At 37.2% G+C, this 12881-nt stretch overlaps 1 protein-coding gene across 1 annotated transcript in view; it reads right to left on the minus strand.

Moving 5' to 3' along the window:
- Positions 1 to 12881, minus strand: part of LOC124162183 (guanylate cyclase soluble subunit beta-1) — a 102571-nt gene that overhangs the window by 65883 nt on the left and 23807 nt on the right. Inside the window, exon 2 of the mRNA XM_046538616.1 lies at positions 10105 to 10178. Coding sequence (XP_046394572.1) covers positions 10105 to 10178 — 74 coding nt within the window. The remainder of the gene's footprint in view (positions 1 to 10104; positions 10179 to 12881) is intronic.

The following is a 12881-nucleotide window of genomic DNA, read 5'->3' on the forward strand; positions in this document are numbered from 1 at the left end:
AAAATACGAAACCGTATCGACCTCATGGACTCAGAGTTTGCGTATCTCTCTTCGTGTTTCGGGCCTCTTTTTAATCCTTCTTATTGTTAGCAATTTGACAGACACTCTTCCCCAACCTTCGGCTGCAGTTTCTGTTTAATTTTTTTTTTGAAATCGCTTTCTCATTTTTGTCGACCGAAAAGACGGCCTTCTTGGTCGTCCACGCGGTTTCAAGGGTTAAATCTTATGGGAGGAGCTTGGCTTTCGGGCTTTCCTCCGCGTTGATTCATCTTCCTACTACAGTTTTGCCGGCATTGTAGCCTTGTATCGTCTTCAGGCTTTATGCGGAACCTGTGAATCGACGCGGAGGAAAGCCCGAAAGCCAAGCTGCGCCTACTAAAGTACTCCGCGAATGGCCTCCATAAACGGTTAAATCTTGTATTTCATCTTATGAAGATGCATTCCTCTCTCTCTCTCGATACGAAGTAATACAAGTCTTACTTGTTGACTAATTATTTATTGAAAACTTACGGTATCATGTTATAATTTTTACGGTGCCCAGAGTAGGCCTTTATCAGCGTTTTCCTTTATCTCAACAATATATACAAATTGATTTTAGGTTACTGGCGTATCGACTGCTCCTAGCCCCTAAATAATATCCCAAAAATGATTCAATCTTGAATATTTAGTCCAGAAATCGTGTGTGTAAAATTTGAACCATATAATCGTATCTGAAATTTCGCCTATGAAAATGGATTTTAGTACCTTTTCACAAGAAAGAGTCTAATTTTATTCGCTAATTTATCTTCGGTAAACTGTTAGAACATTGATATTAAACACGAAATGTTTTTCATAAAATATTTACGATTAAAAAATGAATGAAAATTGAGTTTTCAACTCGGGACCTTTTTATCGGAAGCCAGGAACTGTACCCACTTGAATAAAGCGCTACACTTATTAGAATATATGAGATCAACAAAAAAGTGCAATAATAGATAATTTCAAATGTAGGAGGTATGTACGTGTTACTTCTAGCTTCCAGATAAAATCCTTTGCTAATCGATGAATAAAAATGGGGAACAAATAGATATTATGCATTACACTTTGGTGAAAACTTTGTAAGTCAGCGTTTTCAATTTTGATTCTACAATTGTGATACCCTTGATTAAGATAGCATATAAAGCCATCCAAACGTGGAAATTCAAAATCATTACCCGGCAGTTATTCCAAGGAATTAACCTTTCAATTCACCAGGAATACAACTAAGTTCGCCGGCATGCAAAACAACTTGTTAAATCGTCAAAATTTTCCACAACATCTAATTTTTTAGCCGTGTAGCGGTGATGCGAAACGTGGGAGTTGAAGATGATAAGGATGAAGTTTTTTGTTGGTCTTTTCATCCTCACATTCTGTAACCTTCCGTCGGATTTCATTGATGGCCGCGCCTCTTGGTAGCGAGAAGATGAGGAAGAATATCTTCCCTCCATTCAACACATCAATGTAGCGTATTCGGGCCTCCAGAGAAATATATTTATTTCCCCGCCGTGCACTCAAAGGAATGGGAGTCTAGATGGTGTCGTTACTTCTCTTCCTTGTAGCCTATTTACCCCTTATGGAAACTAATTTATGAATGAGATGGAAGTATGAAATGAGGTGAAAGGTGAAGTACCTACTGGTTAGTTTTTGCGAGAGATTGTGAGATTGTTGCTGCCATATCGCAGGTATTTTAGGCGAGTCACAGCTATGGATGTCTTTTTCGTTCTTGATGTAGCGATAGAGCTGAAATGATCTTGAAAAATAGCGTGAATCCTTTATTATGAGAACGAGATAAGAAGAGGCCTCGTCTTGCTTATTCAGGAGAGCGAATTGCTTTGGCCGTCGCGATGATTAAATAGTGAAGTTTTTGTATATAAATTTTATAAATCATTAATTAAATAAACCGCTGCTTCGAAATGAGGTTTAATTTGAAAATTGTAGTGCACACAGCTTCAAAATATAAAAAATGTCAAACTTTTAATAACGAGCTTATTCGTGATGATATTTTAGTGCATGAAGTCTAATGTCTACCAGAAAAGTGTTTGCCAGTCAATAAGAAAAAATAATCCCTAGAGTACTTTTCGACAATTTAATTTTGTTTTCACGACTCGTTTCATATTCTTCCTACAGCATACATATGCAAATGTGTACAAAAAAGGGAAAAGACGGGCGAAGTCAAAATTAAAACCAAGTAGGTAAGCTGATTGCTTTTGATGTATTTGATGAAAATTTTGATGACTACAACACATGGTAAAGCGCTATAAGTTGCTATGCTTAGTTCATTCAAACTTTCTCAAATTAATTTGGAAGGAGCTTGTGAAATAAGGGATGTTAAAGTTTCACATATTGTACAGTATTTATAAATTTCTATTATGGAAAGTTAAAGATTTCTTGTGAATTTATAAAATCTCCGTCAAATTATAGTTAAATCTATTCATTTCAATTTATACTTAGCTAATTCATATGTTACTTTTTTGGTAGAAGGTATGGGTTGAGCGAGCGATGAATGGGGAGGGAATGTTGAAAACATTATTAGTGGGTTGTAGAGTGCAGAAAAATGTATAAACGAGGAAGAGGAAGAAAGAAAATAAGAATAGTATTTTTAGATAGGGTGAAAGGGAATAGGCCCTACAGAGAATCAAACGGCAGTGCTTGAAGACAAGGGAGGCTCCCAGAACACTTCTTCAGTGCTGCACGAAAACCTACCTTAATCGGTAGGGTACTATAATAATTATTATTATTATAAAACAATAAAATGTATATTTCACATTAGAGAATGGTAAATATTATCCTTGAGGAATTTGAAGATGTAGAGGCAAGGAATTTTTGAATAAGTACGAATTCATGCATGGTTTTTCTATTTGATCAATTTTGAGAAGGATGATCCCATCAATTTGTTTTGTTTCAGTAAGGATCCTTCTCTCTAATATTTTGTGAGAATAGTTAAACGTATTATCCGTGTTTAAAATCGCGTTATTTCAAGTTCATAGCATTATCACGCGTATCTATACGTTGGCAATGAGAGCGCCAGTGTAGGTTATGATTGCAGTTATGGAGATTTAATGTCATGCCCCAATTTGAATCATAGTGAAATAGGTATCCGTATCATCAAAGTTAGTTTCGAAACAGAGTGGAACTTTCTGATAGAATCTGGCAGTAATACGATAATATTTTCCCATATGCTGTACCGTTAGCAATTCAGTTAATCACCTTTGACTATTTCAATCGCATGCAGCTCATGTTTAGCACACCGATGCAAATCAAAAGAATAGGCAATGAGCAGTAGACACTGCTCGTACTTTAATGAGGCCCCAGCATATACGTAGAAGGAAATTATCGTCATCGGGCCAAAAGTGGAGATTGGGTTGGGCTGCAGGGCAAGATTATTAACGGTGAAAACTTATTTTTTGGAAATTATTAAAATTTCCTCAATTTTCATTTCCTAAAAGCCATATTATTACTAACTATTACTTACTGATAGACAATAAAAGTCATTGGTTGGTACGGGTTATTCATAACGTAACGGTTGCAACCTAACTAAGGTGCCAAGAGACAACTTCGAACATATCACTAGACTCATCAGATTTTTACGATCAACTGACTTCTTAAATAGAAAATTATTGGAATCATTTTTTTACATTATTTTAAGTGCTGTCAAATTATTTTCATATTTTTATTTTATTATTGTAAAATAACATCGTAAAAATCTTTCAAGCCTTCATGTATTTATTTATTGTAGCCATTATGATTCATAGCCCGGAAGAAGGTATAAAAATCATTTCGAGCCGTTGGCAAACTGTTTTTAATTTCCTTCTCAGACCTTATTCCAAGACGATATCTATATATCATAAAGCCCCTTAACGACCACTCATTCATTCATTCACTCACTCATACAAATGTTTGGGGTGAACGAGACGAGATGCGGCAAAAAGCCTAATGAAGACCCCCTCTAAATATGTCTGAAACCCCAGGAAAAATTATGAAAGCACTAAATTTACAATTATTTATCTGTCTATTCATATAAAATTGAGTATGGGGATTAGTTCAAAAAATGGCCACCAAATTCCAATGGCGGCGCGGTAGTCATACAAACGATCAATCATAGCATCATATTTGTTTAAATGCAAACAAGAGGAGCTAAATTGGGAAAGAAGATAAAGGAATTAAAACGAAAAACTGATATATACATAAGGAAGAAATTAAGAAAGTAACATTTGAAGTGTCTATTTCTTTGCGTCTTCTTTCCGCAAGAAGAAACATCTGTTTAAATCAAAGCGCATTCAAATGGAAAGCGGAGAAATATAAGGTAGGAAATTAGTTGTTGTTTTTGATATATTACATCGAAAGTGTGGTGGTTATTAATTTCAAAGTTAGCAAGTGCACTAAATGCCATTTTAGAAATATGATTCGTGCTGTTGACTATAGTTCGTATCTTGTTGGCGATACACGATTGTAGTAGAAAGACTTTTAAAGAAGTCTTACATAATATAGGTAGGTAAAAATGATTATATTTTCATTTTTCGTGATGGTGATAACTTTTTATTTTTATTTACGTTCTTTTTTCCGTTAATGTCCTTTTTAATGTACAATGTTATCCGTGAGCTGCAGGAGTGAATAGTCAGTGAATAATACAATATGGAAGATAAGTGCAAATAAAGGTATTTCTTATTCAATTATTTGTCTTGCGAAAATCACGTTTCCTTGAGTGACTAAGAGTGATTAAGTCATTCAACTGTGAAAATTATCGAAATATTGACATTCACAATGTCTTGTACACCAAAGGCTGTGATCCGTTACTCACCAGATTCATTGCGCATTGCGTTGGATGTTAAAGCTGAGATATTTGTGTATCCCGATTCATTAAAACTTTAAATAGAGGTATATCTGAAGTGAAATCATTCGCGATCACGATAAATTATATTTCGATAAAATTCGTCATACTAGCCCCAATTCATGCTAAGGCGCATTTGTTCTAGATATTGATATTCAGTCCCTACGTAATTCGCTTACGAAGGGGAACAGCTGCTACATCTTATTCGTATACCAAGAATTTGGTTGAGTTTTGTGGAAAATAATTAATAAACGTGTTTTTCATTGTAATTCGTATTGTCGTTATGTTATGATATTACGTATGCATTGGGTGTTACAGTGGAACGTGGTCTCAACGTTTTTGCATTTGAATGGAATAAGTTAGAGAAACTCGTAGAAATTTATTTTACTTTTTTAGCTCCTCAGAAAAACGTTTCTCTTTATAAATATTTACATACATATTGTAGCCTACGTACCATGCGCTCGTTTTACGTGAAAGTGGAAATATTGCTTATACCTAAGCTAGCCAGCTTAAAAGTAAACGATCCTTAAGTAACAAGTATCAAACAAAAAGTGTAAGACCTCCCACAGTGAGCATAACAGGCCGCAGGACTTTTTCGGGGGGCCTAGGGGGGGCAGAGCCCCCCCAGCGAGCAAAACGAGTTCATTTATATATAATTGAGGTCAAGAAAAATAAATCGATTTATGACTAATTTGGTTTTTATAAGCATTACTTTTAAGCAGGGCAACCTACCCAGGTGGGACACGAACCCGCCACCTATAGTGTGTCAAGCAAGGAATATTATATAGATGTTTTCGTTTCGTCATCTTTCATTAGATGTAGAAGTTTGCGTTTAATCATCATTTATTGGGCATCTGGTGACTCAAAATTACATCAGGTGAGAAGCCGTCCTTGTGGTACCAGCTTTCGACTTTTTGTTTACGTGACCAAGAGTTTTGAAGTAATCTTATGGTAGTTGGCAGGAGAATTACTTTCAGTGTGCATTGGACGCGAAGTCTGCTCGTTATCTACTCTAAGAAAGTCTTAAAATGAGCAAAGTTGCGAAGAATTTCGTTCACACAAAAAAATATCGTTAATCGCAAAAACACGTTGGAGTGAAATATCACTCTTTTTTGCCTGGACGAGAGTTTGGAAGCGGAATATCAGGCATATTTCTTTGACACATTCAGAACTTCGGCCCACCCACTTCTCAAATTCCTGAAACCCCCACCATTATATAGGTTTGAGGAAAAATATGTCGCAAAATTTTAACCCCGGATAGCTGATGCAAGTACAAACCAAAATTGCTAGAGATGATTATGTCGAAAACGCACCATATTTAAACTACATAAACTTTGAGGCAAGCGCTCCAATTCGCCGCGAGTTTTCCTTGCTGCCGGATGCTCTGGACATCTTTTGACCTCGAATGGTTTCTCTGCCGTGGGTATCGAAGACAGAATGCGTGATATTGTAAGATTTCTGCTACCATATCGGAGGTATTATGGGGGAGTCTCGTTCTTGATATGGCAATAGAGCTGAAATGGTCTTGAAAATTGCGTGAAATCTGTATTGGAAGCTTTGTGATAACGAGAAAAAATGAGGCATCATCTTAGTGTCTATCGAAGCTATAGGGGTTAGCCAGCCTTCCAATCTGGCGGCCTGGGTTTACAGATTCTGTTTTTATTTTTACGTATTGTAATGAAAGTAAAATTTAATTTTCGAGACCCCGTCCAATTCGAACTCAGGTCCCCAGAATGGAAGGCTGGCGCGCTACTACTGAGTTAACGAGCTGCCTTGGATACATCACGATCGCTGGCAGGTAAAGCATTCTAAGTCACGAGTTTTCTAACAGGGCTACAGGGCAAACTCGCGTCCAATCGGGGCGCTTGACTAAATATTTCTGTGCTTTAAACATATAGCGATTTCGATCTAAACATCATTAGTGAGTGTGGTTGCGTCGTGCATCAGCTATCCAGGGTTAAAATTGTTCTCCACCCTGTATATGTCAAGTCTTTTAAACTTACCACTTCCAGATTCTAAAATTACCAACCGATGAACATCAGATCACCACAATTCCTTCAATCCTTTAAATAACGATTACTCTGTTATTTGAAGACCCGCTTTTAAGTTTCTTTACCATTTTTCTTTTTTGGCGTTATCGAAACTTTGTATTTATATTAGTGTTCGTTACGATTTCTCTAAACTTTAGGGGAGGTTTCAACAATTTTTCAAAGGAATTTTCAACAAAAATACTTTAATTATGTAAATGAATACACATTCATATTATTTCAAATATGTAAAATCGATTAAATATAAATTTATCACGCTAAGGTGCGAGAAAAGCTGGCCCTTTGTATGGGTGGCTGGTGAATGAGACGTAACATCAAATTGAGGATAGGTCATTGCTCAAAATATTTTTATCTATGCTCTAAAGGGATATCCTAGAGAACATTCATTCATTCATTTGCCTCTGGAGTGTTTCGTCTCCGCACTTTTCATTTTCTTGCCTCGCCCTCCACATCTTATAAAAAATGGAAAAATTGTCTCGCTTTCTTTTCCTCTCCGCTTCCTCCTTTCTCTTGCGCCCATTTCTCCTCGAATCTTTCTCCTCCTCTTTCCACAGTCTCCCTCTCAGCACCACGACCTTCATATTCCCGTCACCCCTCCATGCCTTGGCGTTGGACAAACACTTCAAGCAGAACACTGCAAATTCGTTTACTCTGGGAATTTCATCTTTTTAATTAAATGATAGCGTTTTTAATAGTTTCTTTTAATATATGCGGTATTTCGAAGCCTGCCGCATGAACGGCGGTGGAATATATAAAAATATTGTCACTAGAAAAAATTCCACTGGTCCGGGAATCGGGCAACAAACCTTTGGCTTTCCGTGCCACTTCGCAAACCACTGCGATACCCAGTTTCCTGAATTCCCAAGGCAATCTGCAATTTCTACAAAAAATCGAAATTTAAACAAAGAAATCAATGAATAGAAGAAATTGAATCCTATTGAAAATAAACGGTTTGTGTTAAATGTTTACTAAGTATTCGAAAAACACTCAAAATACACGTTTAAGTCGTAGAAAAATCTACTAAGAATACATGATTGAGTTATCAGTAGTAAATATTTACAAATATCAGCACACACATTAAATTTTTGGGATCATCGCTTTGAAACATCATCTGATTAAGATGATTTCTTGTTGATCGAGGGCGTACCTTTAAAATTCTTCCGACCTGAGAGAAAATTGAAATAAAATCGGGTGTTTTCCCGGCGTAGGTGTTGGATGAAAAGCCCGAGAACTTTTCATCCTGAGAGAAAATTATTTCACCTGGGACGTTTGATGTTATCATAGGCCGATGGTGATGCTGGGATGAAACGACTTACTCAAGTTCGAAACTGAAAAATAGAATGTGGATCGATACTCGATGATGATGGCTTGATCTCGATTTCCTCGATCTTTGAATATTAAAAATTATTATTATTTTAATTCGATTTTGAAATCGATTTTTCCAACACTACTCCCGTTCTTTTACCCTTCCTCCCGTTAGCGTTCAGCGGATGGAATCCAATACGGTTTGGCGCCCTAGCTCTCGGGTACCTGCCGGTTGGGCAATCGAATGTTGATGGGTGGTAGAATGCTCATGTCTGTTTTAGAAAAGACAAGGACCTTAATAACTCTGGATTCTCGAAGGAACTCAAGAAAGAATTCATTATCATCATCATTGGTCAACAATCCTAGGATTGGTTTGACGCAGCTCTCCACTCAGTTCTCCTATCAGCTAATCTTTTCACTCCTACGTATTTCTTCTCTTTCACATCTCTCTTTACTTGTTCCATGTATTTTGTTCGAGGTCTTCCTTTTCCATTCTTGCCTTCCACCTGTCCTTCGACGATTGTCTTCATCAGGCCATCATGTCTCAAGATGTGGCCTATAAGGTTGTTCCGTCTTCTTATTAAGGTTTTCATGAGGCTTCTCTTCTCTCCTACCCTTCTGAGGACTTCCTCGTTACTAACTCGGTCGATCCATTTGATTTTCATCATTCTTCTGTAGCACCACATTTCAAAGGCCTCTATCCTTGCTTTCTCCGCTGCGGTCATTGTCCATGCCTCACTTCCGTATAGGAGCATACTCCAGATGTAGGTTCTTAGGTAAGGAAGAATTATTCCTGAAATATTTGCCAGGTTTTCTTTTATATCGCATCGAAGAATGCTATAAGAAATACCATTTCTCTCTCTTTTGTTCCAAGCACTGTCCGCAATGACACACATGTCTCTTATTCCGTGTCAAAACAGGCAATGGCGTTACTTGTTTGCTAAAACCTTTCTTTCAAAGTTTTAGCGGACCAAGGTACTGGGCTGATTTAGTAACCATAATTGCCAAAATTTCTGGTCCAAAATATAATAAAAATGGCATCTTGATAGCCAATCCCGTTGGCGACGCGGTAAAGCCCTTGCCTGTCATACAAGATGTCGCGGGTGCTAGTCATGCGTGGTCAAGTTGATCCTATTCAGGGCATATTTTTTTCTATGTATCTATATGTTTGTGTATATTTCATCATTGAGTTAGAAACCTCGATGTTAAAGGCCAATGGCGCTGTTCCGGGGGTACAAGAATAAAAGAAATATATAAATGCAATGACACCACATACAGACCAAATAAATTTTGTCGACTTTTTTATAGACTTTAATGCTATCTAGTCCGGGTCAAATCACGCAACTCAATTTCAACCCGCTTTCCGATTTGCTGTCTAGCTAAAATTTCTGGATGACTCAGAACGAGAGTTCAAAATCTTACACTTTTATCTCGATTGGAGTTTTTCTCGATTTTTATTCAGAATTAATATTTAAATATGGAGGTTAGTTCAAATAATGGCCACCAAAATCCGTTCATGGCGCTGTGATCATTAAAAGGCAAACGAATGATAGAAAATTATAGCAACGAATTTTTTTGATATAAAAGTTTATTGAAAAATCGTCGCGAGATAATGTTTTAAAAAAGTGTTGTTTTATTGAATTACAAAGAGTAAAAAAAAATTTACTGAGGGCCAATGCGATTTTTATCCTGAGCATTCGTGTGAAGTTGCATGCTTGTCTTGAAATTATAAGTACCTACTTTGACAAATTTTCGTTTTCGCACGATCGACTTTATCAACTTGACCCCACTAAAGCAACCTTTATGGAGGAAGCACCACCACGATCCACCCCCCCCTAGTTTGCCAAACACCTCTTCTCCCGTTTTCGCTGGGAGAGGTCGCGGAAAACAAAACCTCACACTTACTTGATCTCGGCCCATAGCTCCTCCCCGAAGTTCCTGAGCACCAGCAGCTCCAGGGCGTAGTTGACGAAGCCGTACTGCAAATGGAGAGAGAACGGAATTATTAATGAAGGGGTGTGTGTGAGAGAAAGAGCTAAGTGGGCAGGGGAGGAGAGAGGGTTCCGGGAGAAAACGGAAGGAAACGAAGGCTTGAGAGAGGGTGAGTGAGGAAAGGAATGAGATCTGGAAGCTGTTTGTTTGTGTGTGGGTGGGGAAAGGGGCTGCCAAGGACGCGAAGGAGAGCGGAGGAATTATGAGATGGTGCGACCCCTCCCCTTAAAGGGGAAACAGGGGGAAAATGTATATGTGCCCTTTGGTGTAGAGTCAACCTTCATTTTTTCGTCAAATAATATTATGCCTGATTACTTTTAATTTGTATATTATTTGACGTTTTTTTTGGAACTTAATATTTAAGGCTAATTTTTTTACATGTATTTCAAAACTGCAATTTTTTTATTAAACCTGAATAAAAATGAGAAAAAATAGGTAAAATTACATGATGAATCCCCTTTAATGGCGAGGTTGAGGGAAAAATATATTTGCACTTTATTTCATTTTTTTAGTAAAATAACATGGCTGCTGGCCGTGATGATTTCTAGCTTCGAGTATTTGATTTTAATTCAGAACTATTTGTTTAAGGCTTATTTTTGTATCAACGAGCATTAATACGTCGCTATTGGAACTATAAAAAGGCTAGCGAGTTGGAGAGAGGAATGGAGAGCTGCGTCAAATGAATCTTAGGGTTGTTGACTAATAGTGATGAAGAATCATTTCAGGACGAGTGGAGAGTGGAGGAATAGGGTAGTTTCCTTCATCGAAGAAAACGAAAGGCATTGATTGCGATTCGTTACCCACCATTAGTGTATTCACAATACACAAATTATTTGGTTTTAGAAATACCGGTTTAGACGAATGGCAAGGGCCAAATTTTATCTTCATTTGAAAAAGGCCAGATTGGCGCCCATGCGATGCCACTCCACGTGACGTCACAGGGACCTAGTTTCTACACGAGAGGATAGGAGTTATACATCGTCTGATGTTACCAATGCATGCAAGAGGCACAGAGCTCAGGGAAACATGTCTTAATAATAACCTATTAAAACTGGCTAAGGTCGGAAAGTTTTCTTCGTTTGATAAGGTATTAATAAACCTTTTTTAAGCCAAGCGCTACCAGATAGCATGGTACTGAGCTACCCGCTAGCATCCTGCGTCGTATCAGCGCTCAGAGCCTCTCCCAAGGTCACCTCACAAGGCGGGAGGGGGAACCAGAAATGCGTCACACGGACTTTTTCCCATCATTCCTCTTACGCGTCGCGTTTTCGCGCGCTTGAAAATTTTCACTTTTCATTTAATCGCGAAAAATAGATATCGTCATTTAAAAATCTAAAAGCGTGAAATACGTACTCCAGGAGTAATAATCTTTCGATTTAGGCAATAAAAAAATAATAGGAAACCACCCTATTATAAGAGGCTGCAACTTCTCTCTTTAACGGAGTGGGAAAAATGTATATACCCTTTGTTTTAGAGTTCACCCTTCATTTTTTCGTTACGTAAAATTAAAGCTGATAGCCGTGATTACTTCGAGTTTCTATTGAATTTTAACTTTTATGTGGAATTAAATGCTGAGGGTTTATTAGCTTCCAAACCAAGGACGCCAGGAGAGTGGAAGTATCTTGAGAAGGTTGCAACACCTCTCTTTAATGTAGACATCGAGTGAAATATATAATAAGTGTTCTCTTTTAATTACGTGGAGCATCATATTTGAGAGCCTAAGCAGAGCCTAAGAGCCTTATATTTTTATCTCCCATGTGTGATAGTGAATTTTGAAAATTTTACGCACAGTTTTTTTGGAGTAGTGAAAAATTAATGGTTGATGAAATGACCGATTTACCGATGACCGAATGGTTTCATACAGTGACTACTTCAAAGTGGAAATATATGTATGGAATACAATGCTGGCTTTTATGGACATGCAGGTATTTGGTCTAAGTGCTGTTGGTGTGTACTGATTTATTTAGGATGTTTTATGCTAAACGAGGTTTATATAATCAACTTAACGATTAAGTAATAACGTATTATATACGTGCAAGTATTTTAACTCGAGTAAAATATATTTCTATCTATCGCTTAAGATTGCTATTTTACTGCGTTACTTGTTAAAATCTAAATTTTCGATGGGTTTTGAAAATTTGACTTTCTTCCAGTCTCAATTTTGTTTTTCTTTCGTAACTTATAAAATATGGCTTCAGAGCTTTATGTGATGCAAGTAATAATAGCGATCGACCAATAGAATAGAAATTTCAGAAACGTATCAGGAAGCCACTTTACTTCGTTGTTATCAGTGATCATTGCTATTGCATGATCGGACGGTATTGATAAGATATATTATTGGCGTGCTTCATGCGCTCCTTCATTACATAAATGTATGAATTTAATTCTCTTTTGATTTACCGGTCACAATGATCATTCCCATATTTGTTAATTTCAGTTAAGTTTGCGGTGTTTTTGGCTAGTAAATTCAGCGGAATTCTGCATTTGACTTGTTTTTCAGTCCAACGGATTTATGAAATATAACCATTGGTCATTGAGGTATACCCTTGAAATTCTGTGCATTTCCCCGCTCTGATTTGTTGGGTTTTTAGAAGTCATTAAAAATAGTAGACATGGGACTTGGAATCGATCCCTCGTTAGGTTAGTGCCTATTTAAAGAATATTAGAACTCAACTAAAAGAGAGCTTTGA

This window comes from Ischnura elegans, chromosome 7 (assembly GCF_921293095.1).
Source record: "Ischnura elegans chromosome 7, ioIscEleg1.1, whole genome shotgun sequence".
Classification (NCBI taxonomy): domain Eukaryota; kingdom Metazoa; phylum Arthropoda; class Insecta; order Odonata; family Coenagrionidae; genus Ischnura; species Ischnura elegans.